We start from the raw sequence: 25,899 nt of genomic DNA, 5'->3' as shown, positions 1-25,899 counted from the left end.
GTTTTCTTGATTTTTTAGGGTTTAAGTTTTCTTTATCGTTTACATGATTTTAAAAATATATCGAATAGAATAATTTTGTTCCCAAACCATCGAAACAATTCGATATATCGATATTCTACTTTGTAATCCGTAAATACTGTTTGCGACAGCTTTACCCGTTTTGGATAGCACTTGCTACTACTACTTTGTCTATCTGTCATCTGAGCTGTCAATATCAATATGGTCAATATTAAATTAAGTGATAATAATTCGAAGAATTATTATTTTTCAGTTTAAACAGTTGTACATTACTGTACATAACAATATTTTATTCCGAATACATAGATTGTCATTAGAGTTATTTCAATTTTACTTTATTGTTAATAAGTTCTAGTTTAATTGCATTATGTGCAAATATTATCATTCATTTTGTGATGCTGTGAGTTCTTAAATTTAAATAGAATCTATTGCTGTTGATAAGTCACTGGAATCTCAAGATGTTGCAATTTATTAGAAAAGAAATACTTTGGATCAGTGTAATATACTTAATTAATATATCATGTGGATACGAACAAAAGTCAGTCAACATACATGATAACGAAAAATCAAATGTTCAACATGTACGAGACGTCACAAGGTTAAAGCGATCCACGGAATTGAAAGTAACCAGTTCAAATGAAACAAGCCCTAACGTGGACAGTGTAAATTTATCTGCGCATCTATCTAGCTCTTCTACCGAAAGTTCACATGCTGTGTATGAAAATGTTACTTCCCTTAATTCACTTGTATCAATGCAAGTGAATGTTTCATCATCGGTAGCTCCAAATATTTCGGTAGCGAGCCCCTCAGATGCTGCTCCATTGCCTGAAAAAAGCTCTGCTGAAGATGAGCATAACAGTTCAATGGCAATATTCTTTGTACTTTGTATACTGGCTTTAGGTATATTATTGATTCATCTGATGTTGCAAACTGGTTTCTCATATTTGCCAGAAAGTGTAGTAATTGTATTTCTTGGTGCACTTATTGGTATGGTTATCAATCTTATGTCTATAAAGAATATAGCAAACTGGAGGAAAGAAGAAGCTTTCTCCCCTACTGCTTTTTTTCTAGTACTTCTGCCTCCCATAATATTTGAATCTGGTTACAATTTACACAAAGGCAACTTTTTCCAAAATATTGGATCAATATTATTGTTTGCTATAGTTGGAACTGCTATATCTGCATTTGTAATTGGTGCAGGTATATATCTACTAGGTTTGGCTCAAGTAGTCTACCGCCTGAGTTTTGTGGAGTCATTTGCGTTTGGATCTCTTATATCTGCTGTGGATCCTGTAGCAACAGTAGCTATATTTCATGCCCTGGATGTTGATCCCGTGCTTAATATGTTGGTGTTTGGTGAGAGCATACTAAATGATGCCGTAGCAATTGTTCTCACCACTGCTGTGTTAGATTCTAATGATCCTTACATGTCAACGGGGGAAGCTATTTTATCTGCCATAAATCGTTTCTGGCTAATGTTCTTTGCCTCAGCTGGTATCGGAGTCTTATTTGCATTAGTTAGTGCACTGTTATTGAAACATGTGGATTTAAGAAAAAATCCTTCATTAGAATTTGGTATGATGTTGGTATTTACATATGCTCCATATGTGCTAGCTGAGGGTATCCATTTATCAGGTAAATTATTATAAGTAATTAATATTATTTTTAACATTACAAGCATAATATTTTTATGTAATGATAATATGCATCATATTATAAAATGAATCTCAAGTAATATAAACGACAAGGATGTCATTTGTGGTAGACATTAAAAATAGTGATGAGTCATCTTTTGAATTTGGACTAGATTAATATTAATCTAGTCCAAATTCAAAAGATGACACAGACATCACTATTTTTAATGTCCAATCATACTGAATAATGACTGCTGTAATCTGTTACTGTTTATTTAATTGCTTATATATTTGAAATGTATGAAGTGGTATTGAAATAGTTTCATAGGTTTGATTTAGCCTGCATAATCATTAAAAGTTACACAATTATTGTGGTCAGAACTGTAGACAGAATGAGTTAATAACATGCTTTATTACAAACTAACCATAAATTTAGAGATAGTACAGTATTAATAATAAAACACTGTGCTGATCCCAAATAATGGGGAGAAAGGCATGTTGATGAGTGTAGTGTTAAGAATTCATGATTTATTATTTGTAAAAACTATGAAGCATTTATTACAAACCTTTTACTATAGCATTGTGATAAACATATATATTTAATTCTTTTTCAGGCATAATGGCAATACTATTTTGTGGTATAGTAATGTCTCATTACACACATTTCAACCTTTCCACTGTCACTCAAGTAACCATGCAGCAAACAATGAGAACATTAGCCTTCATTGCTGAAACTTGTGTTTTTGCTTACTTGGGATTGGCTATATTCAGGTATACATAGCATATAATTATTAATGTACACATTTATTATTATTTGTAATTTACATTTGTAAAACTTCCATTCATATTCCGTCTATTCATATTTTCCTCCCATATTATTTAATAACACACTGTAGGGAGTAGGTGTTAGAAACTGCAGTGTTGACGAATTTTAGCCTTAAATATTATCATTAAAATGTCTTTTCATCCTTTATACTTTTTTCTACCACAAATGTAATATATCCATATGATAATTACTTAAACAATTCAACCAGTAACGCTAGTATATATTTCAAACAACAATCAAAAACTTACTTTTTCAACAATACATTTAAAAAAAAAGATATTTATTGGAAGACTTTATCAACATGGTAGAAAACAAAAATATGATTATTAGATATTTTGTATGTTTGTCTGAGTGTGCATGCTAATCTCAGAAACTTCTCAACTGATTGTGGGTATGAAGTTGTAGGCTCAGCCATTTTTATAATATGTAGCTAATCAATCAGGAATATTTTGAAAACAGTTTCAGGCACCGTGTGGAGCCAGCACTCGTTATTTGGAGCATAGTGATGTGCCTTCTCGGCAGGGCGGCGAATATATTTCCTCTGGCATTATTGTGCAACAAATTTCGCGAACATAAAATTACAAAAAAAATGATGTTCATCATGTGGTTTAGTGGTACGTAGCTATATATTTTTAAACTGCATTTTATGTAAAACTGTCAAGTACACAAGTCAGACTAGATCTCTGACTTGTGTGGAAGTTGATCTGACATAGTACATTATTAGCAATAGGGTCACTAGTCCACATTATAAACAATTGCTCCTAATATAAATATTAATATATGGGAAAAAGTAATATGTACTAACTGTTCTAGTGAATGCTATACAGGTTGTATTGGTCTAAATATTCGGCTTGTAATTGAACCTATGTATACATATGTGTGTACTCAGTTACAAGTAAAAATTCTTATATATCCATATTAAGTAAATCCTAATCATGTTATTTTCTCATTAGAACAATATGTAAATAAATTAAAAATCTGTTCATTTGTTTGGAACCCTCTGTGTGGGAGTTTGACTCACTCTATCAGATTTTTTATTGACTATGTGTGAGAAATATATTATTGATGTTATGATAATGATGATACAGGTATTTGATGGGGACACCAGAATTTTAATAACAGGACGCAATGTTTTCAGGATTACGTGGTGCAATTTCTTACGCTTTGTCCTTGCATCTTGGTTTTTCTGACGAAACTCGCCATGTGATCATAACAACAACACTTATTATAGTTTTATTTACTACATTATTCTTGGGCGGATCCACTATGCCGTTATTAAAATTTTTGCGAGTAAGTATTATTATTAATCATTAATTTGCAAGTATACATAATCTTCACTTATATTATCCATTCTATCATATTATTCATGTGAAATTAGACGTCGACCTAACATGGTACATCGCTATCAATGGAGTCACTACTCTATATTACTCCTTCTACTCTCATTATTGACGATTTCCTCCATAATTTCACATTTTAATTGCTTAATACTATACCAAATTTCGTGATGAGGGTAGTTTGGTATGGAGAAGGCTATTTTTATTCCCGTCAAGCAAGTCAACGAAGTCGCGCGCGAATAAATATGTTTGGTAGACACTAGGCCTTTTCACAGTACAATCATTATGTGACTGGTAGTTTTTATGAGGAAGAAGAAGATAATTGGGAAATTTGTTCAGTTTCATGAATTATATCCTTTAAGACTTCTGTATATAACCCTGTAAAATACTAATGTAATATGTGTTTTAGGCCAATAAGAAAACAAAACGTTCACGGTCTTTAAGAAAACAAAAAGAGGTAAGTTTATCAAAGACAAAGGAATGGGGTCAAGCCATTGATTCAGAACATTTATCAGAGATGACCGAGGAAGAATTGGAGGTACGTAAATGTTGAACTTTATTAAATTTTAAAACCTTTAATAATATATTTTTTTAAATATAAACCTGTAATTGTTATCTATTGCCGACAGGTTCAAAATGTAATTTGTATGATTTACAGGTTAATTATTCACATGCAACAAGATTACGCGGCTTTGTGAGATTGGACATGAAGTATTTGACGCCATTCTTCACTAGACGGTTTACACACCAGGTGAGAAAATGTAGTTATATATGAAAATTGAATATAAAGAAAAGAAGCGTATCGTGCCTTGGCGGGGCCCCGTATAAAAATTTGTTTGGTATAAAACTAATCTTTACCCTTCATAAGGGCCCCCCTTTTGAAGGGTAAAGATTACTCTTTCCAAATTATATTTTTATTTTCAAATTAAATATACACTCTCCTTGATTTTTTTTTGGCAAACAGATTTATAAAATTATTTATAGCTGATGTAGGGAAAAATATTAGCATTTTTTACTTTTGTCATTTGTGAAAAAAAAAGCAATAAATTGGGAAGTAATTTAGCTTATAGCTTACGCACGTTGGGTGCCCCGTATATTTGATACGGCAGATATGGTGGTAGCTACGCCCCTGATAAAGAGGAAGTTTTGACCTCTTCCTGCGATCTATATTAAACTAACTATGTTAAATTTGGTTACGTTTTTTTTACATTTTGATTCTAGTTAATTTATACATTAAGTAATCATTTTTTGTATGACTACTGATCTGTTTGGATACATACTTCAGTTCAGAAGAAGCGGCTAAAAACTCAACTGGTACACTTTTTTTATTTAATTAATTCGTTTTCTTAATTTGTCTTATCGCAACTTTTACTTTTATTTTTTCAGGAACTTAAAGATTGTAAGAGTCAAATGACAGATCTTACTAACCAGTGGTATCAAGCTATAAGAATTACAAATGATCGGGAAACAGATGAGGAAGAAAGCTTGCAGCAAAGCTCCCTTTCGAATTCTCATAGCAGTCTTCAAAGAGGAGTGTGAGCTTGAATTTAATATAGTTTTGATCAATATTTTATTTTGAGAACACCTTAGAGGGTGCATGTTATATTTCTAACAATGTTTAAATAATTATGTCATAACACTTAGTGCAATACGTTTTTTTAAAAGGCCATTCAGAGATCAATATTTGAGATCATTTGGATTTTATGCACCTGAGTTTATTGTCTAGTGATAATGGTATAACGTCTCACGTTGTACAGTAGGTACAATTAGTGTTTATTACAGTGGGTAGCTGTTTTATAGACTATTTATTATATTATATATTTAAATGTTCACATATGGACATAATCAATTATAGTCAGTGATTGTGATAATATTACAAACGCTACCCCATTGTTTTAACGTTTCAAACCATAATATCTAGACACGCGGGAGCGTGTCAAAGCTGAGTTCAAGTAAGATATAATGTACAGCCATTGATTTAGAAAATATATAAACTTTGAATCTAATAATTTTACAACTTATATTAGAAACTACACTAAATTAAGGCAATCTTTTTACAACGCCAAAGACATACAAAATAACAAAGACCGAGACTTTAAATTAATTACAATATAGTCTTTTCTTATTGAAACCATTTTATCCTTAATCCAGAAAAAGAAAAATGCTTATTTTGACTATAGTTAAAATATTGACATTAAAGCAGGCTTGAGCTTTTATTCCTACACTTTTTAATACCGACCAAAAGTTTATATTTAACAAGTTAATGTTTAGAATTATTGGTTTTAATGAATGTGTATTCAAATGTGATTTTGTGTGTAAATTTTCATTTAACCTTGAGAATGTAAATACTTAGAATACGTGTAATAAATTTTACTGGATATTTTCCCCAAAATAGTTTGTATTTTAATTTTAATTGTCTATCTATAAGTAACTATATATTTAAAGTTGAAATGCAAAATATTAGGGTAGAAATTTGAAACATATTTATTCCGTTATTTGTGCATTTTTGTCTCAAGGCTAAATGTATAATGCACCTATTTATAGTTAACGTATAACTGATTAAGTGTTGTTGAGTAGCTTTAATTTATTTATGTGTATGTATATTCAGTCACAATAATAAAGATGACTCTAAATAAATAACTAAAATTACTTTAGAGTTTCTAATAGGTATAATCTAACTCATCTTTTCAATCAGCTTTATATTTTATAGGTTTATTTTTTAAATTAGGTATTTGAAATTGTGTTATACTTAGTAACTTTCTATGCAAAATTAAGCAAAAGTGCTATAATATGAAAATAAACACCACAGGTGGTTTGTCTAGAGATTATAAAAGATTTTTACCACGATAGGCTTTGTACAAAGTCGTCTACTTTCCTATTAAACTATTGCGGCTGCCATACAGCTTCCTTTGTACACTTAAATTCGGTTGAAAGATAAGATATTGCAGGCTACAGGCGTGTGACATCTTAGTATTTCAGAGGAATGATAACTTGTGAGGAGTAACACGAATGTCAATAGATGGCGTGCTGTAAGTGTATTTCGTGTACATGGACGGTTGCCACATATCGTCATGTTGGATGTCAGTTTGTTTTCAATTAAAAGTAGTTTTTTTTTTCAATGTATTTGACATAAAAAAAACTTTATTACGATGAAATGTAATTTGCTCATACAACATGTATTTCACTGTACTATAGGTATGTCATGTGACTTTCTTCTTACTCATGTGTTGTTAAGGTAGTTTTATTGCGGAAGAAAGTCTTGAAATAATACAAAGAAATAGGATTCTTGAGCATATCGATTTTTTGGCATAGAGGAATAATTGGTAATGGTGCCGTCCTATTGGAAATGCTAAGGTTTTATAATTATAGTAATTTAAATTATCCCACAATAATTTATTAAACAGAACTAATGTGGTAGCAAAAGTAGTCTGTCTAAGTTCTTATATATTTTTAGCTAAATTAAAATATGTTGAGATTTTTATTTAACAATGTTTAAAAATCTGGTTGTGAGTCAGACTCACATACCCAGGGTCCTTTACAAATATTTAAAGACAGCTATAGTTTTTAAAAGTTAATTTATTTTAGTAGTACTTCACTATATTTAAATATAACGTTATTACATCTGTAAGATATAGATGCTAAACATTATGTAACTAGGGATTCCTTGGTTTAGATAAAATGTTATAAAATAATTATGCTTGTATGTATTAATTTGTTAAAATTTTGCACAAGTTTTTACATTTTCTAATAATCAAATTTTCCCTGCTAAATAAAATACGATAAAAAACGAAAAATTAATAAATTAGGTCTTATATAAATTCCTCTTTTTCATACTATTGGCATCCCAGTTAAGCTACTTAACTTACCTATTATATATGCTTACACTATATTGTAACTGATATATTGCTAATATATCACTTTTGGCTAAAGCCTATGTAGTTACTGTTGTTTTGGAATAAGTAATTTCTTTTGGTCATTGTATTTCAATATAGTATATATGTATGTAATGAAAATGCCGCAATACATCAGGCATTTCAGCGCAGCAGATGGCGACAGCTGGTCGACAAGATAGTATAGAGTCAGGATCCTCAGCAGTGAGGGAACAATTAAGAAGAAGAATATGTATGTAAATGAAATGCTTATATAATAATACACATTGTAATGTATAATTAAGTATTCTTATAGGCATAGGGCAGAGAATTATTCCAAATATTTAAAATACAAAATCTGTGTTATTATTCTGCAAAATATATGTATTCTAGAGACACAAATGTTTTTATTTTATTCTTCTTCATTTTCCAAATTTATATGACTGCCAAATTTCCCATACAAGTGTGCTTTTAACTCGCCCATCTGCGATTTGAGTTCCTCACATTTAGCTTCTAGCTCACTTATTTCATTTTCCTTTCTTGTTTTTGCTGTTTCTAGAGATTTCTGTAAGATTGAATTATGATCATTATTTAAAAGTATACAGCATTGTTGTATTTATGTACAGAAAAATTGAGCTGGTATATTTTTAGTCAATAGTCAGTTATTTATCTAGCTCTGAAAATCCAATGTTTCATTTCTCTTAGTCAGATTTTTATATTTTAGGAAATGTCATTTTTAGTCGAATTACAATTGATACTGAGCATGAATAAGATTTTGTTTATGTCAATAATTAACTAATGAGTTAGGATATCTATCCCCATTCTTCATCATCTTACGTAAGTAGTTAAGTCACCCTAATTAAGATTACAATCACTATAGGAATATAGGTACTCAGTATTCAATTATAATATTCGAAAGTTTTACAACAAATTATTTTAATATTAGATATAAAGTGGATTAGTATGGTTTATTTACTTGTTCATGGTGTTGTTTAATTATTAAAATATTACATGCCATCAATATGACTATATGAATCTAAGTAACAATTTTTTTGTTATATAAAATTTATTATTAAGAGTATATTTTTTTAATAGTGGGCCTGAATAAAAAAAATCATTTGTGTACTTAATAGCTCATTATTAACCCTTCAGACGTTTTGCACAGATCTGTGCACCCCTGTTAAACCATATTACCATCTTGTCAGATCTGTGGCCTTAAAACCAAGTCTTCTTTTTAACCAATTTAGTTCTTATTTAAAACAAAATAAGATTGAAACGCATTTGAAAAAATACAGTTGGCACACTCTTACCACCTCTTCACTTTTGGTCACTGTGACAGACGGCAGACATTCAAAAGGTTAACAAATGCTTCACATTATTGTATTCTGTACACAACATGTACTTTATAATTCTTTTAGTAGATGAATATATACCCTCAATATATAGTAATAGATAAAGCAAGATGCATTACCACTTAATGCTATTATGCCTAATATATTCAGAACAACAAATAATTTAACTGAATCACTGAGTTGTAAGTATGCAGGATAAGACAACATGTCTAATAACAATTATTAACTTACTAAAGTATCTTCAAGACTTTGGCATACAAAGACTTCTCCAATCAAATATGGAATTTTCTCTGAGTCATCTGCAAGACTTAGCTCTTCTACAGCTTCTTCTAAATTCTTCATATCATTCTGTTTAACTTTAAGTTCATCTTTGTAATCATCTACTTTAGCATTAAGACGAGCAAATTTATTAATTTTTTGCTGATCTTCATATGATATATGAACATCTGAATCCTGAAACGCACAAAAGCAAATTAATAAATATTACTTATATTTACAGAATTAATAGACTAAAGTGTCACCTGGTTACTATTTTTAATAGTAATCCGTCAGGGGCAAGACATAACTTCAAAGGTTTAATTGTATATTAAAAGATTTTACTGCATACATTTTAACATATGTCGCAAAGTGATGTGTAATTCCTACATGTTTTTGCTCATAGTATTGAATTTAGCGCAAGAAAACTACTTTCTAGCGAGACATCTGAACTTCGAATGTTTTGATATGCGCTCAAAATCTGAGATTGAAAAGAAAAATGGAATTATGTTGAAATTTTAAAACTGCTCAGAGCTCAAATAGCCGTATTATGCCGTAGATCTGTGGTCATTTGTGTAGTTAAAAGTATATTTGGCGCTCGCTTAATAGTGATAAAGTGAATCAAAACCAAGCCACCTGTTTTTATTTTGTCTAAAACGTTACTTACCGGTTGAAAAGTACCTTTTCCGGAGCCTGACATTTTTGTAATATTATTGACGACTATTATTATATATGATAAATTTAAGAAAAAATTGTTTATATTTTATAAATTTAAAATATAATAAATTTGTGTTTGGTTTCTAATCTAGTATTCTGAATTCTGAAATCCTGATCTATTTTAGTCCGGGCTCAGTGTGCGTCAGTCAATCAGTAGTAAATCATTTTACACGTCAATTACCAGTTGACAGATGTACGAGTCATGTTGCTTGCCATTTTTGGAACCTTTGGTAACCTTCGTGTAACTTTTTGTTAATTACATTACGTATTTTATTTAACTATTAAAATTGAATTTGAAATAACTGCGTATTTATTTTTTGGGTAACATGAAGATGATTATTGACATGATTGGAGAATGATTTGATTATACTTATTTATACCTACACATAAATAAAATTGAAGTGTCTGTTTATAATATTGAAATAACCTTTTTTACAATTTTTGTCCATCTGTCTGTCGGTCTGTTTGTTCTCTGAAATGGCTGTATCTATTTTGACGGGACTTTTTTTTGCAGGTAGCTGATGTACCTAATAAGGAGTAACTTTGGCTACTTTTATTTTAGAAACATAAAATTAAATTCCACGCGGACGATGTCGCGGAAACAGCTAGTATTTAATATATAATAAAGACTAGTTAAGAACCTAAATTACGTCGTGACCGGTCTAACAGGGTTGGTGCAGAAAAGTTTGCTGGCGGGGCAAATTTAGGTCTACAATGTAGTATAGTATTATAATAGCCGTCACATAAATCCGAAATTATTAAAAAAGTAGGTATATATATTTACTAATAATTAATTCATTACTCGACATTAGACCTCCATGGCCGAAACATATAGTGAGTTCAACAATATCGTATTACAATTTATATTTCAGACTGACTCTCCGGTTATGGAAACCCCAATAACAAATTAGATTATGAGAGACAGCGCGGCGTTAGACTCGGCTCTTGCCACGCTTTGAGATACTATGACTATATATGCAGACCAATATGGAAATACATAGATTAAATGTAAGGTTTGTCAAGTAAGGAACTCGTAAATATAAGCAGGATGATCATCATCTAGAATTGGTCATCAATTCGAAAAAGTCATCGATTTGACAATCTGCATTGTAATGTAAATAATGAACTGCGCCTAATATAATGTACCTACCTACTACCTAATTTTATTTCGTTTCTTTATTTATTCAACATTTGTAAGTTGTATAAAACTACTTAGTTAGAGTTAGGACTGAGTAAGTTAATTATTATTTGCATTGCATTTATATATACATAAATAATTGATATCACAGTGATATCAGGTGCTGTAATACCTTTTGTTAGTAGGGATACAAATTATTATTAATAGAAAATATTATTATATTCTGGTATACATTAGTAGGTAAAAATATTGTTAGATATTATTATAATTATCTAATAAAGTGTAATAATTAAGATGACTGTCGAATCTACCTGTCCAATCTTTTCGCTCTTATAAATTATATTTACCTAAGCCATGATTTTGTCCTTATACGTTTTGAATTAAATAAGTTTAGTCTTAGAAAGATTTATCTGCAAATTAATTAGTTCCATCCACTTTACAACATTGTACAGTGTTATATTTATATAATTTAATTTTTAGTAAGTACCTATCTGTAACAGAGCATTGTACGTATTCAAGATTTTCCTTTATAATACCTCTAAGAATTTTATATATGGTAGGTATGTAATATTAGATATATGTAGTCTGTGTAGTAACATGAATATGTTCATATATATAGACAGACATCAGTCTATATATATGAACATATTCATGTTGTAAGTATTTTATTATGTTAACTTGGGCAAATAATAACTTGGGCACGAGTTACGATAAAATAGGAATAGCCTTATTAAATACCTACACTAGATCATGATCATTCAAAACACCTATCTTTGAAAGTTCGGCATTCATAATTAAGCTTACAGGCATGTCATTTAAGAGAGAGAGTTTAAGCATTCTATGGATGAAGATAAACACTAACTGTATATACTTAATATGAATATAACTCCGGATTTGTCACCAATCCCCATCACCTCCATTTACATCCAAGTGAGCGCAACGCCGGTCTACCCCACCACGGCTGCGCCTACGCACTTTGCATTGCTCGAAACCATTCACTCGTCTGACTCGCCGCACTTCTACTTCGATCGTCAAACAAAACGCGCGCAACCGACAAGACTCAATTTTTTTTGTGAAGACTACAATTTCGTGATGGAGAAGGAGCATCAACCGGACTCCATGGCGACTATCACCATGAAACCGGAATACCCACCCTCTGAAGTGTACAGCACGTCGGAACCGCCACCGGTATGAGTTACCCGTTATTCATTAACAATTAAGTTAAGCAGTTATGATGTCAGATGTCACACGGAACTCCCTGCATCACCTGAAACTAGACTAGTAAGTACCTAGTAGGAAACCTTCTGAAAAATATGGTAACTGGTACATACAATAGTTTTTATACGCACAGCCTTCACAAATGAAATAATTTCATATACATACAATTTCCGATAATAGTTTTAATATTTAAATGACTTCATTCAACTGATTAAACGGATTGTTTAACTAGTTTTGTGGAGCCATTACTTTAAAACTATTATATTGTGTAGGCTAAGTGCAGTATAAGTACGGGAAAGCGCCTTTCTCTCTGGTTGCAGTGGCTGCTGGTCCGCTCACCTCGCATAGCTGCTTGTTTATAAACAGAGAATTGTCTAGCGGTGCACACCGGTTGCGAATAATAAGCACTTCGTTTTAAACTATATAAAAGTATAATAAAATCTTATAAGACTAATTCCATAGTTTTGTCACGTTATCGAATGACGCAACTTGCCTACCTGGGTAGAACACACGAAGTTTTTATGTTTATAAAATACATTATGTCGCTATAGTAGTAGTACCTACTTTATATTTTTTTGGCGTTGTTATTTATTTATTGATATCATTTATAATGGGGGTACCTATTTTGTTATTCATAAATTGATGAACTGGCTTCTAAAATACCGGTTTATACTTAGTTTAGTTACGAGTACCAGAGAATATAGTGTAAAAATTTGAAAAAACAAAGTTATTATTATTATAAAAAATATACTACGGCATTTGAGTTGTTTGTCGTACCTATTCACAGCAATCAATATCGATATAATATAGTCTATATATATACTTGTGTCGAATAGAAAATTCTAAATGTTCAATGTTATGGCGTCCAAAAACTTGTCTAATGTTTTGGGATAAAGTTAGAAGTATCTATTCCCCATATCATAGAAACGGTTGTTATTCTTGTATTAACCTACAAAGTCCAGTGCTGGTTACATAATAATATATAACGTAAAATACAAAAGTATATGGCAGCAGAAAATTCGTAAATTTTTACTTACACCATATACTTATTAACGTCATGTTTTACATTTTATATGTAGTGTAGTGAAAACTGTGTATGTACAAATACCAACAGACCATAAGAATTTTATGGAGTCGTGTTGAACGTGTGCTACATAATAATCAGACAATCCACACGACTTTTGTTCTCACTTGTAATAATGTCAATTTTTTTATATGTACGTAGATGTGTCTAGCTACTACAAAATTCTTTCCGTTATTTACGTTACTTGAAACTAAATTAGTTTAGGGTCGATGTGCAAAGTACCATTATTGAGGAAATTAGACCTTATCAAATAGTCCATATAGACTTGGTTGGGTATATCTTATATATAAAATTTTCGTGTCACAGTTTTCGTTCCCATACTCATCCGAAACGGCTTGACCGATTCTCATGAAATTTTGTGAGCGTATTGAGTAGGTCTGAGAATCGGCCAACATCTATTTTACATCCCCCTAAATGTTAGGGGTAGTCCACCTCTAAATTTTTTTTTATTTTAAGGCAAAACAACGTTTTCCGGGACAGCTAGTTGTTATATAATAATATTAAGTTGTCTGAAATAAATAAATAAAAATAAATATTACTTTATATATCAAACACCTGCATCATGTATGTAGTCTTAAATTAAGTAAGAAAAGCGTGTCCTGTTGACAGGACAAATAATACAGATATACTAGCATATAATTAACTGTATAATGCATAGGCGTAGAGATCAGAACGGAAGTAACAAAGAAAAATAGTATTTTTTTATGAAATAGAAAAAAATCTAAATAAGGAAATACACGGCAACTTAGATAAATGCAAGATACGTTCCTTTCCGAGAACAGTGGGCACACGTATGAATGTGGGAAACGCATTGTTCTTTTGTACTTGGCCACCTATTATAATTGGCCGTAGCTAATTATCTTGCAATTTCATCAATGGTGTATCTATAGCGATTGCCTTATGTACTAGACGCAGAGGGGATAATACTATTAGGATCTACTAATAGTCAATACTATATAAGTATGAAGAGCGAAAGAGCACGGGTCAAATTATATAATTATAGTACGTAGGTATTAACAATTATGAATTGTAATTGATTAAAATTGAAGGGTTTGCAATATTCTATTACCTAATTGATATTTGCAGATGCAAGCTGATTTGTATTGTATATATATATAAATCTTATAACTTATATATCGGGCTATATAACAAGTACTGAATCTGAATAAGTCGCGAGTAAAAAATAATAATTAATTCGATGCAAAAGGTTTTAAAGTTTTTATATCGTAGACCATTGCAGTTTTGATTAGGTAATATGGGTTTTGGAGAACTAATAGATACACCTTCTGAAACATATACTATTTAAAAATTTTGATGTTGATTACTTTGAAGGTTCATCAAAATCCGTTCAGTAGTTCTTGAGTGAAAGAGTAACAAACATCTATCCATACTCTCAGAAACATAGTAGTTTATAATATTAGTAAGATTTATATCAGGTTATATTATTTTCAGGTTGTCTTATAGACACAATTAGACATGATTATACTTTCATTTAACTTTAAATATTATTCATAAGTTAGTAGTAGTAGTAATATTACTAGATGAAAATTCAGACAATACGAAGTATTTATCTTACTTGATCTTTAGTATGGATGTTATGAACTTGGTACCCATTTTGCGTGAATAATATAGGTAAATAATCATTTTACTGCGCCATATTTTCAGTCAGCTGTTATACTAACGAATAGCAAAGTTTATTTACTTTGCGGTACAAATGGGGTACACAACACTTGTTTAAACAATTTATTCTCAACAAGTTGACTTTTAAACTTATCACATTTCTGTAATAGCAGTACAAAGTGTTATTAAGACAAGAAATCTGAATTATATATGATACGAATGATTTCATACGCCTTCATTTTGATTTACCTACCATAGAGTAATTAATAGGTATATGTTTTGTATGTCCGACACAAATTACCTACTTTTGTAGATACTATCTATTGATAATAATCGACATACTCGGACGTCAGTAACAAATAAGACATTACGACTTTATGCTTTACACTTATGTGTTATCCTAAATATTTAACAACATAATATACTTGGTAAATTTCTTCTTAATTCTTTCAGTGGTTTCTATCTGAAACTAAGTATATATATAAGTATAAGAAAAGTCATAATTATTTATTTTCATAGTTACCTGCGTGGGTACCTAATCATAACTCTGAATATAAAACAAGAATATATTCATTAGATGTTAGTTATTAGATAAAGAATAAAGTAAACAATTCAGGTAAAATCAAGTTTTCAATTGTTAGATAGATAGGTACTAACTATTTACTCGCTAGTTGACTAAGTGAACACAATGGCACTTGCGTCACTTTGCATCGGTCGCGTTCGACCTCACCAAGCGTCGCCATCATGTCCGCAAACTAGATTATTATTGCTCTTGTCGTAACATCCTACTTTTAGCGACTTAGTAAAAACCTACTATTTACACAGAACATTGACAAGTTACATTTTTTACGTTCCAGCGAGGAGTCTTCTATTACGCAGTAAAATAATAGTTACATTAAATCGCAAATCATGATTGTCTGCCGGATAGATTTGAATTTCGATTGTTTCATATGAGCGGACATTACTGCTATTAAAATTTGCATATCGGTGTAATAGCCAGTTAAATAATAATAATATATCATGTATATATAATATAGCATGTAATGTTAGGGTATCGGTGGTACAACTCACACTAGTTCCAAGCTAAGCAGAGCTTGTGTTATGGATACTCGATAACTGATATAAATATATAGATACATTTTTTTTGTAAATACATATATAATATGTATACAAAACACCCAGAACACCCAATACAAACAATCATACTTATGAATAAAATGCATGTACCATGCTAGGAATCGAACTCGCGACCATTGAAAGTAAGGCGGTGTGCTGAACCTCTAGTCCTACGAGGGCGTTTGTAACATAGTAGCAGACCCAACATTTTTCATTGCAGCCCTGCTACTATTGATCGTAGTATAATGTCATAAATGTATTGGTATAGAGTCCATTTCTATTCACGTAATAGATTATCTTGCATTTTGGTAAATTGTCAATTACTGAATGAAAAGCCGAGGTTTAAGTATTTGTTTATTTAATGAAACTTATTAGAATTATTTGCGTTATTTAAAATAGTTCGAAAATCAAAATAGTTACCTAATAGTAATGGTTTACTTATAAACAGATTGAAATAAATGAAGTTACATGAACGAACGTTAATTTTTGACTTGGAATGACAAATAGTCAATGCGACTAAGCTTTTGATACATCTACATAAAAAATATCGAGATATAGATGTATTAAATAATCCTTATATTTTTAATAAAATAATTTCTTAAGGGCTGAAATAGGGGCTAAGCGTTGGTATTGAAAATATGTACTATTTTAATTTAATTTTAGTTAGGTAAGTAAACTTTGTACTGTGAGTACAGAGTAGTACAGAAAATTACAGAGTGCCAATAAGCACTGCTTTATTTATAGACACTACAGTAATAATTATAATGTATGTACTTAAACTTGTCCTGATAAACTGATATGTCTTGTATTTTTATAATTAACTGGTTATGTAGAGAAATCCGTAGAAAATAAAATATTAGAAGACTGGCGAGTTTGCAACAGTGCTCATAAGAAGTTGGTACAAAATCGTAAAACAGTTACACCGTAATCAGTGCAACTGTTTTACGAATTTGTGTCAATTAGAATAAATATACTTAAATTATATTTGAAGTTAAATAAAACTTGTAAACCTTTAATTCAAAAACATGAAAACAAGTAAAACCTCTTTATTTCAGCATTACCAAAGCTTGACGATGTGTTGAAAAGTACTTAAGTACACTTACTTAATACAGTTAAGTTCTTAACATATACTAAGCATTGCTTCATTACCAGTGTGCTTGTTGCAAGTATTTAGTGCTACTTGTCCAATTAGCATGTGTATCGATACTTTAACATAATAAACTTTCCGTTGCGTAAGAACTTGCCATATTTTAAATATTATTTTAGGAGTCTTATATAATAAAACTTGATGCAAAAAGACAAGCAGGTATATTTACCTGCAGTTTGATTTTTTTGATCAAGTTATCTCCCATTCCAGTATGAATTTGTAAAAGCCCTTTTAAAAGTAGCTAGGCACCTGCATTTAAAAGGGATAGAAATGTTATAAAAATACATTTCAAATAAAATTAATCTCAGTAACCTCTGAAAACAGAGGTCATTCCATATTCCAGACAATCTTTAATATAAATTTTAGGTGGTTTAATATTGTTTTAATCGGCTATAAAATTGTTAATAAATAAACTGACACCAATTTCTAGTCAGTTACTTCCACTAGTGGTCTAATATACACATATATATATATATATGTTTTTAGCTCAGGTATTTAGTTATGTTTGTATTATGTAGAATATTAACTGTAACTGTGTCCAACTATATGTAATATTATGTTACCTGTGGTCCAACTAAGGAAATGATAGTGGAGTTGAGTTCGAATCTGCCAAATTGAAATGTTTTATCATCTCTACAGTGAAAACAACCACCGATGTCACAAACAATACCGTCCCCTCTAACAGAAACCGGTTTTTTTTACTGATTATGGAATTGTGACATGGCAATTTATTTTTTCTGTACTTTATGTATGCTATGTGTTTACAATTGATGAATAAATTTGACTAGGTATCTATTTATTCATTGAGAATTAATCGGAAGGGTTTGGACGTAGGTAGATCTTCAAGTTAAAATCGGTTAGTTATTATATTAGATAAACATAATTAAACACTTAATGATGTTTTCGGAGAGCAAGTTATTTAAAACACATGAACAGGAACCGGTTTACAATGACGTAAATGTAAGTTGGCCATAAATGTAATACTGGATTACTCATATATAAATTTAAATATTTAAGAAAACAGTAAATATCTTTAACTATCTACCTTAATATGGAAAAATAGTGTTGTAGCCATCGAAATTGTATAACATTCTGCAGTCAGATTAATACTATTAAATAATTAGATATATTTATACTTCACAGCGAACCTATAAATCAAGGGCCTATTCTTGTCTGTCATTTGTAGAAAGCTACAGTATAATAAATAATATCACCTACTTATAGTATAATAAATAATAAAATACAACATGTAATCAGATAATTTTGTCTTTCTACTGCGTTGGTGTCCATACAGTGGAAATTTAGAGAAAACTTTTTTTAGAATGTATGTATGCCTTTGAAATCATAGCAGCTACTATTGTAAAATTCAAGTTTCTGCCCTCAGCCTTTAAGTTGTGCATTTGTAGATCAATTATTCAGAAGTATTATAGATTAAATATTAATATTCTTTTTTTTATATGTAAAATATATTGATTTCTTTAAACTTAATCTATAAAAATATTAATAGGTATTTAAGAGGGTAACAAACATGCATTAAATAGAAATCGTTAGGTCAAATAGAAATTATTAGATAGTCAGTTTCTCTGATTTGTTTAAAATTACTACGTAGCGATACGGATTAGTAGAGCTGTACGCATCTTAGCAAAACAAATTGTTTAGATTGAAATCGGCGCCGTTTAACACCACGCTAAAGATGATGGATTTCTCGAATGCAATCGTACTTTCACCACAGCCCGAACGGCCCGTTCTCGTGCGCCACCACAACGTCGCCGCGCCGTATCGTACCGTGCAAAAATTATGTAAGCTTGCTTTTAAGCACTAAACGATCATAGCTCAAAAGTCCTTTAACGGTATATCTTATGATATATATTACGTTATACTGTTAAAAATAACCAAATCAGTAGATATTAGATCAAGTTAATTACAATTAGGAAATAAAGATGTGTGTGGATAAATTATATCTAATTAATTTTAACAGTAAAATAAACTGTAAATTTATTTCTTTTTTTGGATGCAATTATATTTTTTTATTTACTGTTATTTTTAGTAATATATTTAACAGATTTACATTAATAATATTACTTTAGATGTACAAATATAACAATAACATGTCAAATTAATAATTTATGGAAACAAATAGGTTTCGAGTATGTTATTTAAAATTTGTTGTGTTTTAGTAAATTTTAAAATTACATATTTAGTCACAGTTTAAATATATATTATTGTTGAAATATAGAGAATTGATATCAGATTTCTTTATATGTCCTTATTTCATAAAGTAAGAGTATGCTTTAGATAACATGTTTTCACAAATGTATATGGATAGTACACCCGCTAACGATCTTCGTTGGCGAGGCGCCAGTGGAGAATAATAGGACGAGCATGCAGCCAGGATATCGTGGCAAATATGTAAGAAGTTAAATAAGATAATTTCTAGGGATATTCGCCCGGAGTTCCATGTGACATACGTGTTTTTATTGATTGATGGGTCTTTAACATAAACTTTGACTTATTCATTATAATTGTAGTTAATTACTCCATAAGACTGTTTATATATGTATATACAGGCCGACACTCAACGATTTGTACTAGATTTGACTATAGAGTTACACTTATTGAATATAATAATTACAGATGCATTTGTTTTAACAGGCGTATCGTCATCGGGTGTCATCATCTGTACAAATAGCAAGGATCGCAGCGCTAACGGTGGTGGCAGCTTCCTTCATCCTCGGAGCATTCATCCTAGCATCCAGCTGGGTAGCAGCCCGCGCCTCTTGTCACCAACTGGAGCAGCTCGATGCTATGCTCGACAAAGAACTCGCTCTGGAAGGTAGAGCGTACGGGAACGATGGTCTGATAGCGGTAAGTGTACCACATAAGTTATAAGAACCATCGTGACAGCTTGATACTACATGTAAACTAATTGATACTGATAGGATCTAATGTAGGTAATTATATTTGTGTAAAACTAAAAAAAAATTCAATTTTAAACATTGTAACGACAGATAGGTATTTATATAGATGAATTCATCATTATATTATGATGTTAAACACAGATGGCTTTTACTTAATTATTAGAATTAACTTAATAAGTACACATTTTAAACAAGATCTAACTGGATCAAACATCTCTCTTGAAATACGTGTTTTTGCCACCTTATAAATATTGATAATGATTGACCCATTATACAATAGGTAAATTTTACAATAAAGAGTCCTAGGATATTTTAATGCATTGTGTTCAAATATTTTAATGAAAATTGATTATTATTGATATCTATGTTAAAATAATAATATACAATCACTTAAAGAAACTTGCGAACTAATATATATAAGGTTTTTTAATCTACTCTGGATGTACATATATACGATTTTGTTGTGCAACCCGACAACCTTGTTTTTCAAATTTTATGATTTCGTAAAGCCTTGTTGTGGTGCATGAAAATAAGTCGTACAATCTCGACTTAAATCTAAACATTCTAATTTAATCGTTATTTTTGTTTGATATTTTGTGTGATGGCATGTAAGAATGTTGACACTCGGCTTATGGTACATTGTGTTAGAATAAGGTACAGCGACGTCGCGGCGTCGTGTTGGTGCCATGTAGCCACGTCGCGGCAGTATTCGGCATCAGCCAACCCAACCGGCTCACCTTGAATCTCTTCACAGATGACGCAAAGCCACGTTTCTAATGTTATTATGATTTTATGCAACAGTTCAGGACTCGGAAGGCTATTTTAATTGGCGTCGGTGTATGTAAATAATGAAACAGTTGTTATAGGTGTACCAAAGTAGTACCTAATTTACTCTACAGGTCAATGTCAAAGTACGAAGGTATCGACAGTTACGAGTATATTCATTTCAGATATAGATTAGATTAATTTCTCTCAGTATATATGTGAATGTCACCAAGCCAAAAAATGAGTTGATTAATTATTTAAAAATACAAAATAGGTTTGTAAGTGAGCGAACGATGTGAGTTAACTGAACGTTCAGTTTAAAAATGTATTGCTGTTCACAAGGTTAAACTAAAGTTACGAAATATCTTGAGAACAAAGATTTACCTATACTGTGTGGCGTTTATGGAATTACCTTGCTTCAACGATCACTTTTTAGTAGAGGAGGGATAAGTCAAAGGTCGGCAACGCCGGCGCAGCGTCTCGTGCTTCGTCACGCAGACGGTGCAGACCACAAGTGTCGATCATATCATATATCCTTTATGATGCTATAGCATAGAAACCATTTTTGAGTTGATGATCATATAGCGAAAGTAGTCGACGATGGTCGTGGTCAATGAACTCAGTCGCGTTGCATCTATTTGCAATACATGAAAGTCGAACCTTTTCATATTTAGCATTCACTCGTTAAGTTGCGAAAGAGTGCAACAAAGTGCTCCTATGTAAGATGGTTCTGCGGTAAATAATTTTTGAGCCTCAACACTCAATAGTGTATAGTTAGATTGTTTTTGCATTTCAAAACGATTTTGACTTTCTTTTCTGTGTCATGAGTATTCGGTTATTCAGTACTGTTCGTCGAACACCTTTCTCGTGTTACCTCTACACATCTACATGCACGGCGTGCCTACAGTCTCTGTATCTGTATATCTATTGTTATGTTAAGCATCTGTCGGTACCGGCTGGTGTCCTATTATAGAAGAACGGTGTAACGTCGCAGTTCGCACGTCGGCACATACTATAGGTACCTACAGTAGGTATATGGCAATGAATAAACAATATTGCCATACATTATGTTAGAGACTTGTTGATTTTACTAGAAAAAAAAATGTACTGTTTCAGTAATTAATTCATGGAACATCAAATATAAGTAGGTCATGTAGTAAACGTGTAAGTGACTCTACAATCGAAATATTTTCTAGATCTAATATGTGAAGTGTAAACATTTGAATAGCATAAAGTTCTTGATTCGCCAGACGTTGACCAATCGTATTGAAAATAAAATACCTATGTATGGTTAATACCTACTTCGTGTGTTACTTGATAATTTTGTATAGATTCTGCGTAGAATGTCTATTTAATATTATTGTATGTAGTGATAAATTTTGTTTGCATTGAAGAATAATTTTTAGATTAACTGAATCGTTTTGAAACATTATTTTATCAATAGAAAATCTCAGTAACTCAGAACTATGGGAAGTACCCGTTAAAATATACGAGAATAATGTATTATATGTAAGACGTGTTTTGTTGTGAAAATAGTTAATACAGGGATATTAACTATTAAGTTATAAGATGTAGATACAATGTAAGTATTACACATGTATTAGAACACGAGTTGAAAAGTAATCCCATATTTGTTCCCACTGGAAAATAAGAGTTTCATTAATATATTATTCATAATTTTTGTATCGTCTGAATTCATTGAAGTTAATTTATAAATAGGTAATTATACAAGATATATGCACTTAATATCTATTTATACTTATTTTATAATAAAATTTGAATAGAATTATAATAAATATGCGTTATATATATGCCAAGTGCCAATTATCTTACAATCTATTCAATTTAGAAAATATAGTTTGCATATATTATAAAGGTTACGTTTATATAACTTTATATAACACAATAATAATAACATTGCCAAGTTTGATTTAGTATCTTAGTTACATTTTCTAAGTAGGTATGTTTATAATTATATATTATCGTGGCTCACGTGTACGTACATATATATTGTTGTACGTTATGTACATGTGCCAACGGAAACTAGCGATTTTCCGCGCTCGCGCACTGCTCTTTTCTCATATCCGTCCAGTCCGCTGTTTGTTTAATTATTGATTATTATACTCTGATTAAAGCCATAGATACTGATTATCTCTACCTACTGCGATTGAGTATTAACTTTTAAATTTGCAATGTAATGCGCTCGTTATCTAGATAGACAAAAATAACTACATACTTACAAAGTTAATAATTATTACAGTCACAATTTTTCCAAACCTGCTATACTACTGAGAATAATAAATAACTTTAGTCAGCTACTTACTATGCTTGATATATACTATGCGTAACAAGAACGCGATTTTAATGTGATGATTTAAAATATTTATCCTACAAAAATTCCACTGTAATTGGGATAAGTTAGTATGAGATCGTATCGATTTTAATATATGGTACAATATGAAAAATACACACTTTAATTGTAACTGGTTGTTTTCAAGTCAGTTTCGAAATAATAACAATATAAAGCTAGATAGTAAAGACATGAAATGTTTATATAATAATAATAAATTAAGAGTGTAAATGCGAAATTGGTCGACTTATTTAAGCATAAAATACAATCGAATAGGAATTCGACTCTAAATACACAATGAAATGATGAAATCTCTAAAAACTAGAATGACATTTTATCTCTTTTAACCTGGGGTATATATAAATAATGAAATATTAACAATCGTCATAAATAAACAACAAAGAAAATGACAATGTATGTAAATATATCTATAAATATCCACATATTACACGTATTTACTTATTTTACTGCAGATCTTAAAGTAAATCTGAAGTCAAGATTGAATTAGTATTTATGATAGATATAACAAAATTTTACAACTTGAGTATTATAATAAACAAGCTCATGGCCGTCACGGTCCCCATGATAGTCAGCGGCATTGTCAACTGCTTTTTACAGTTATGGTGAATGTAACACTTGATTTGCGTTGTTTTACATAATGATATATGTATACTGTAGAGGAAGGCATTGCTATAAGGAATGGTAGCCCTGGTATCATCATTTACTGGTGCCCCCCCACTCCCCCCTCCAGCCTCCAGCGTATACCGGTAACGCAGGATGCACCTTTCATTATAGTTAATTAAAAAAGTGTTATTTTTATACAACTAGAAGGAATCTAGCAGAAAGATCTACCTGATGTTGCAAATGGGGGCTGAGAACTATGTAATATTATTTTATCTGTGCTGACGACTAAGAATGCCTCTGCATCAAGTAATTTCTCTGCCATATTTCATTCATTCGAGAATAATGTAGAGCAAACGGCTTGTAGTTGAAAATAGAGTGTGGAAACAACTCTGTCTTGCTTTAATAAAATCTTGATTTTATTTTAAATTACGTAGGTGTTTGTTTACGGAATTATTAAACGCATATATATTTAAATACGTAGAAATGAATGGTTTAGTATAATGTAAACGTCTCGTGATGTGTTCAAAGTACGGAATATTATATATTTAAAGTAAATATATTAGTAATAGTTATACTTGGGTAGATATGTTACTGCCATTGTCACGACAACAAACAAAAATACGCAGTGGAAACGACTGGGTTTTTCTAAATACCGAATTTTATTTTTTACTACAGATACTCCGAAATTTTTAGTCTCATTATACCAGCGAGTCATTATATTGGATAAATTATATGGATATAACAATTTGTGGAATTTCGTAATGCATAGTGTCCTTTATATAGGTACATCAATATGTATGTATCTCCCTCGTAATATGATCTAAAGATGTTATAAGAATAAGAAATATTGAAAAGGAAAAGAACGGGCGTTCTTTAATAGGAATATACGTATAATATATTAGGGTAAATAAAAGCTTTGTGTAAAGTAGAAAGTAAAGTATTCACGTAATATTTCACAAAAGAATAAAAGAGGGTGGGTGAATTCGGAAAGGTCTTTAAGATTATTCACATTCGTTGGTAAGTCTTCGTAATATTTCTCAAAAAGTAGTCCCAGAGAATGGAACGTTACTTATTTTCATTCCAGCACATATTTTTGCACTTCGTCTTCATCATTCATACCGTTTATATGAGCTTTTATTTCTATGAATAGAACTTGAACTGACTCAGTTGTTTTGTTGATTAGTGGTATGCCAATTCCATTGTATGAATTTTGATGGATTACAGTACGTGAACGACAATTATTTTTGAACATTGACATATGTATATACCTATACATCGAACATATGTTTCGAAGAACCTAACAATATGTAAACACATAATTGATAAATTTAGTGACATAAAACAATTAGGAAAGTACGTTCCTTCAATAATTCAATTCAGAGAAATAAGAAATATACTAAAATATATCTAAAATGGCAAAATAATTATAAATCAATTTATGATGAAGTAGACCTTCCTATTTCATTATATCTATATACTTGAAATCTATTAATTTTAACGGATAATAAATCAAATTATTAATAATAACTATATAGATGTTATACATAAGATACAGAAATTCCCCTAATTCGAAATTTCGGGAATTCGTCTTCAAGTAAAAATTAAAACTCAGAAATATTATATTCATTCATTCTCTAAAAATGTTATCTTTGTAATTTGGATAATTTATTAAAATGTACACCACATTTTTTTTATTGAAATGTTTTCAAGTAATTTTTGTATACAAAGCGCCTGGTATTTAATTTTTGTTCCTCCGACCCAACTGCCTACGCATAGATGATTGCATTCTGTACATGTTTAAAGAAGTGTCATTTCCTTGTTATCTTGCAACCTTCGGTTCAGTAAGAACAACGGTTAAACATTTAGAATGTTTCGTAAATCCAGTAAAAGTGTAGTGGGCGTTGTGCACAA

General features: G+C 30.7%; 3 protein-coding genes across 4 annotated transcripts in view; 2 read left to right on the top strand and 1 right to left on the bottom strand.

Moving 5' to 3' along the window:
* Positions 1 to 178: 178 nt before the first annotated feature.
* LOC131848138 (sodium/hydrogen exchanger 8) lies at positions 179 to 5,449 on the top strand. Its single transcript, XM_059197901.1, has 7 exons — positions 179 to 1,653; positions 2,267 to 2,423; positions 2,938 to 3,092; positions 3,617 to 3,768; positions 4,225 to 4,353; positions 4,474 to 4,566; positions 5,202 to 5,449. Exons 1-7 carry the CDS (start codon positions 477 to 479, stop codon positions 5,352 to 5,354), a joined length of 2,016 nt encoding a protein of 671 aa, XP_059053884.1. The 5' UTR covers positions 179 to 476; the 3' UTR covers positions 5,355 to 5,449.
* Positions 5,450 to 7,959: 2,510 nt separating this feature from the next.
* On the bottom strand, positions 7,960 to 10,040 carry LOC131848108 (probable prefoldin subunit 4). The gene is made up of 3 exons (XM_059197863.1): positions 9,959 to 10,040; positions 9,268 to 9,489; positions 7,960 to 8,249 (listed from the first exon to the last, which is right to left on the bottom strand). Exons 1-3 carry the CDS (start codon positions 9,989 to 9,991, stop codon positions 8,097 to 8,099), a joined length of 408 nt encoding a protein of 135 aa, XP_059053846.1. The 5' UTR covers positions 9,992 to 10,040; the 3' UTR covers positions 7,960 to 8,096.
* A 2,096-nt stretch (positions 10,041 to 12,136) lies between these two features.
* Positions 12,137 to 25,899, top strand: part of LOC131848064 (bromodomain-containing protein 4) — a 52,887-nt gene continuing 39,124 nt past the window's right edge. Inside the window, exons 1-2 of one of the 2 annotated variants that reach the window (XM_059197820.1) lie at positions 12,137 to 12,334; positions 19,984 to 20,196. In XM_059197820.1, the coding sequence (XP_059053803.1) occupies positions 12,239 to 12,334; positions 19,984 to 20,196 (309 nt within the window). In that variant the 5' untranslated portion in view covers positions 12,137 to 12,238. The remainder of the gene's footprint in view (positions 12,335 to 19,983; positions 20,197 to 25,899) is intronic. The other variant, XM_059197819.1, reaches the window with a different exon arrangement.

The sequence above is a fragment of the Achroia grisella genome, unplaced genomic scaffold (genome assembly GCF_030625045.1).
Source record: "Achroia grisella isolate CSIRO2021 unplaced genomic scaffold, CSIRO_AGI_Agris_v1 utg546, whole genome shotgun sequence".
NCBI lineage: Eukaryota > Metazoa > Arthropoda > Insecta > Lepidoptera > Pyralidae > Achroia > Achroia grisella.
The sequence above is the reverse complement of the archived record's forward strand: the minus strand, read 5'-3'. Positions and strand labels throughout refer to the sequence as shown.

Excerpts from the sequence above, each read along its gene's own strand:
- LOC131848138 (XM_059197901.1), top strand. The coding sequence starts at position 477 with ATGTTGCAATTTATTAGAAAAGAAATACTTTGGATCAGTGTAATATAC. Across the intron at positions 1,654-2,266 it reads TGAGGGTATCCATTTATCAG|GCATAATGGCAATACTATTT; the intron begins GTAAATTATTAT and ends ATTCTTTTTCAG. Across the intron at positions 3,093-3,616 it reads GTTCATCATGTGGTTTAGTG|GATTACGTGGTGCAATTTCT; the intron begins GTACGTAGCTAT and ends CAATGTTTTCAG.
- LOC131848108 (XM_059197863.1), bottom strand. The coding sequence starts at position 9,991 with ATGTCAGGCTCCGGAAAAGGTACTTTTCAACCG. Across the intron at positions 9,490-9,958 it reads GAAAAGGTACTTTTCAACCG|GATTCAGATGTTCATATATC; the intron begins GTAAGTAACGTT and ends TGTGCGTTTCAG. Across the intron at positions 8,250-9,267 it reads AAAGTCTTGAAGATACTTTA|AAATCTCTAGAAACAGCAAA; the intron begins GTAAGTTAATAA and ends TCAATCTTACAG.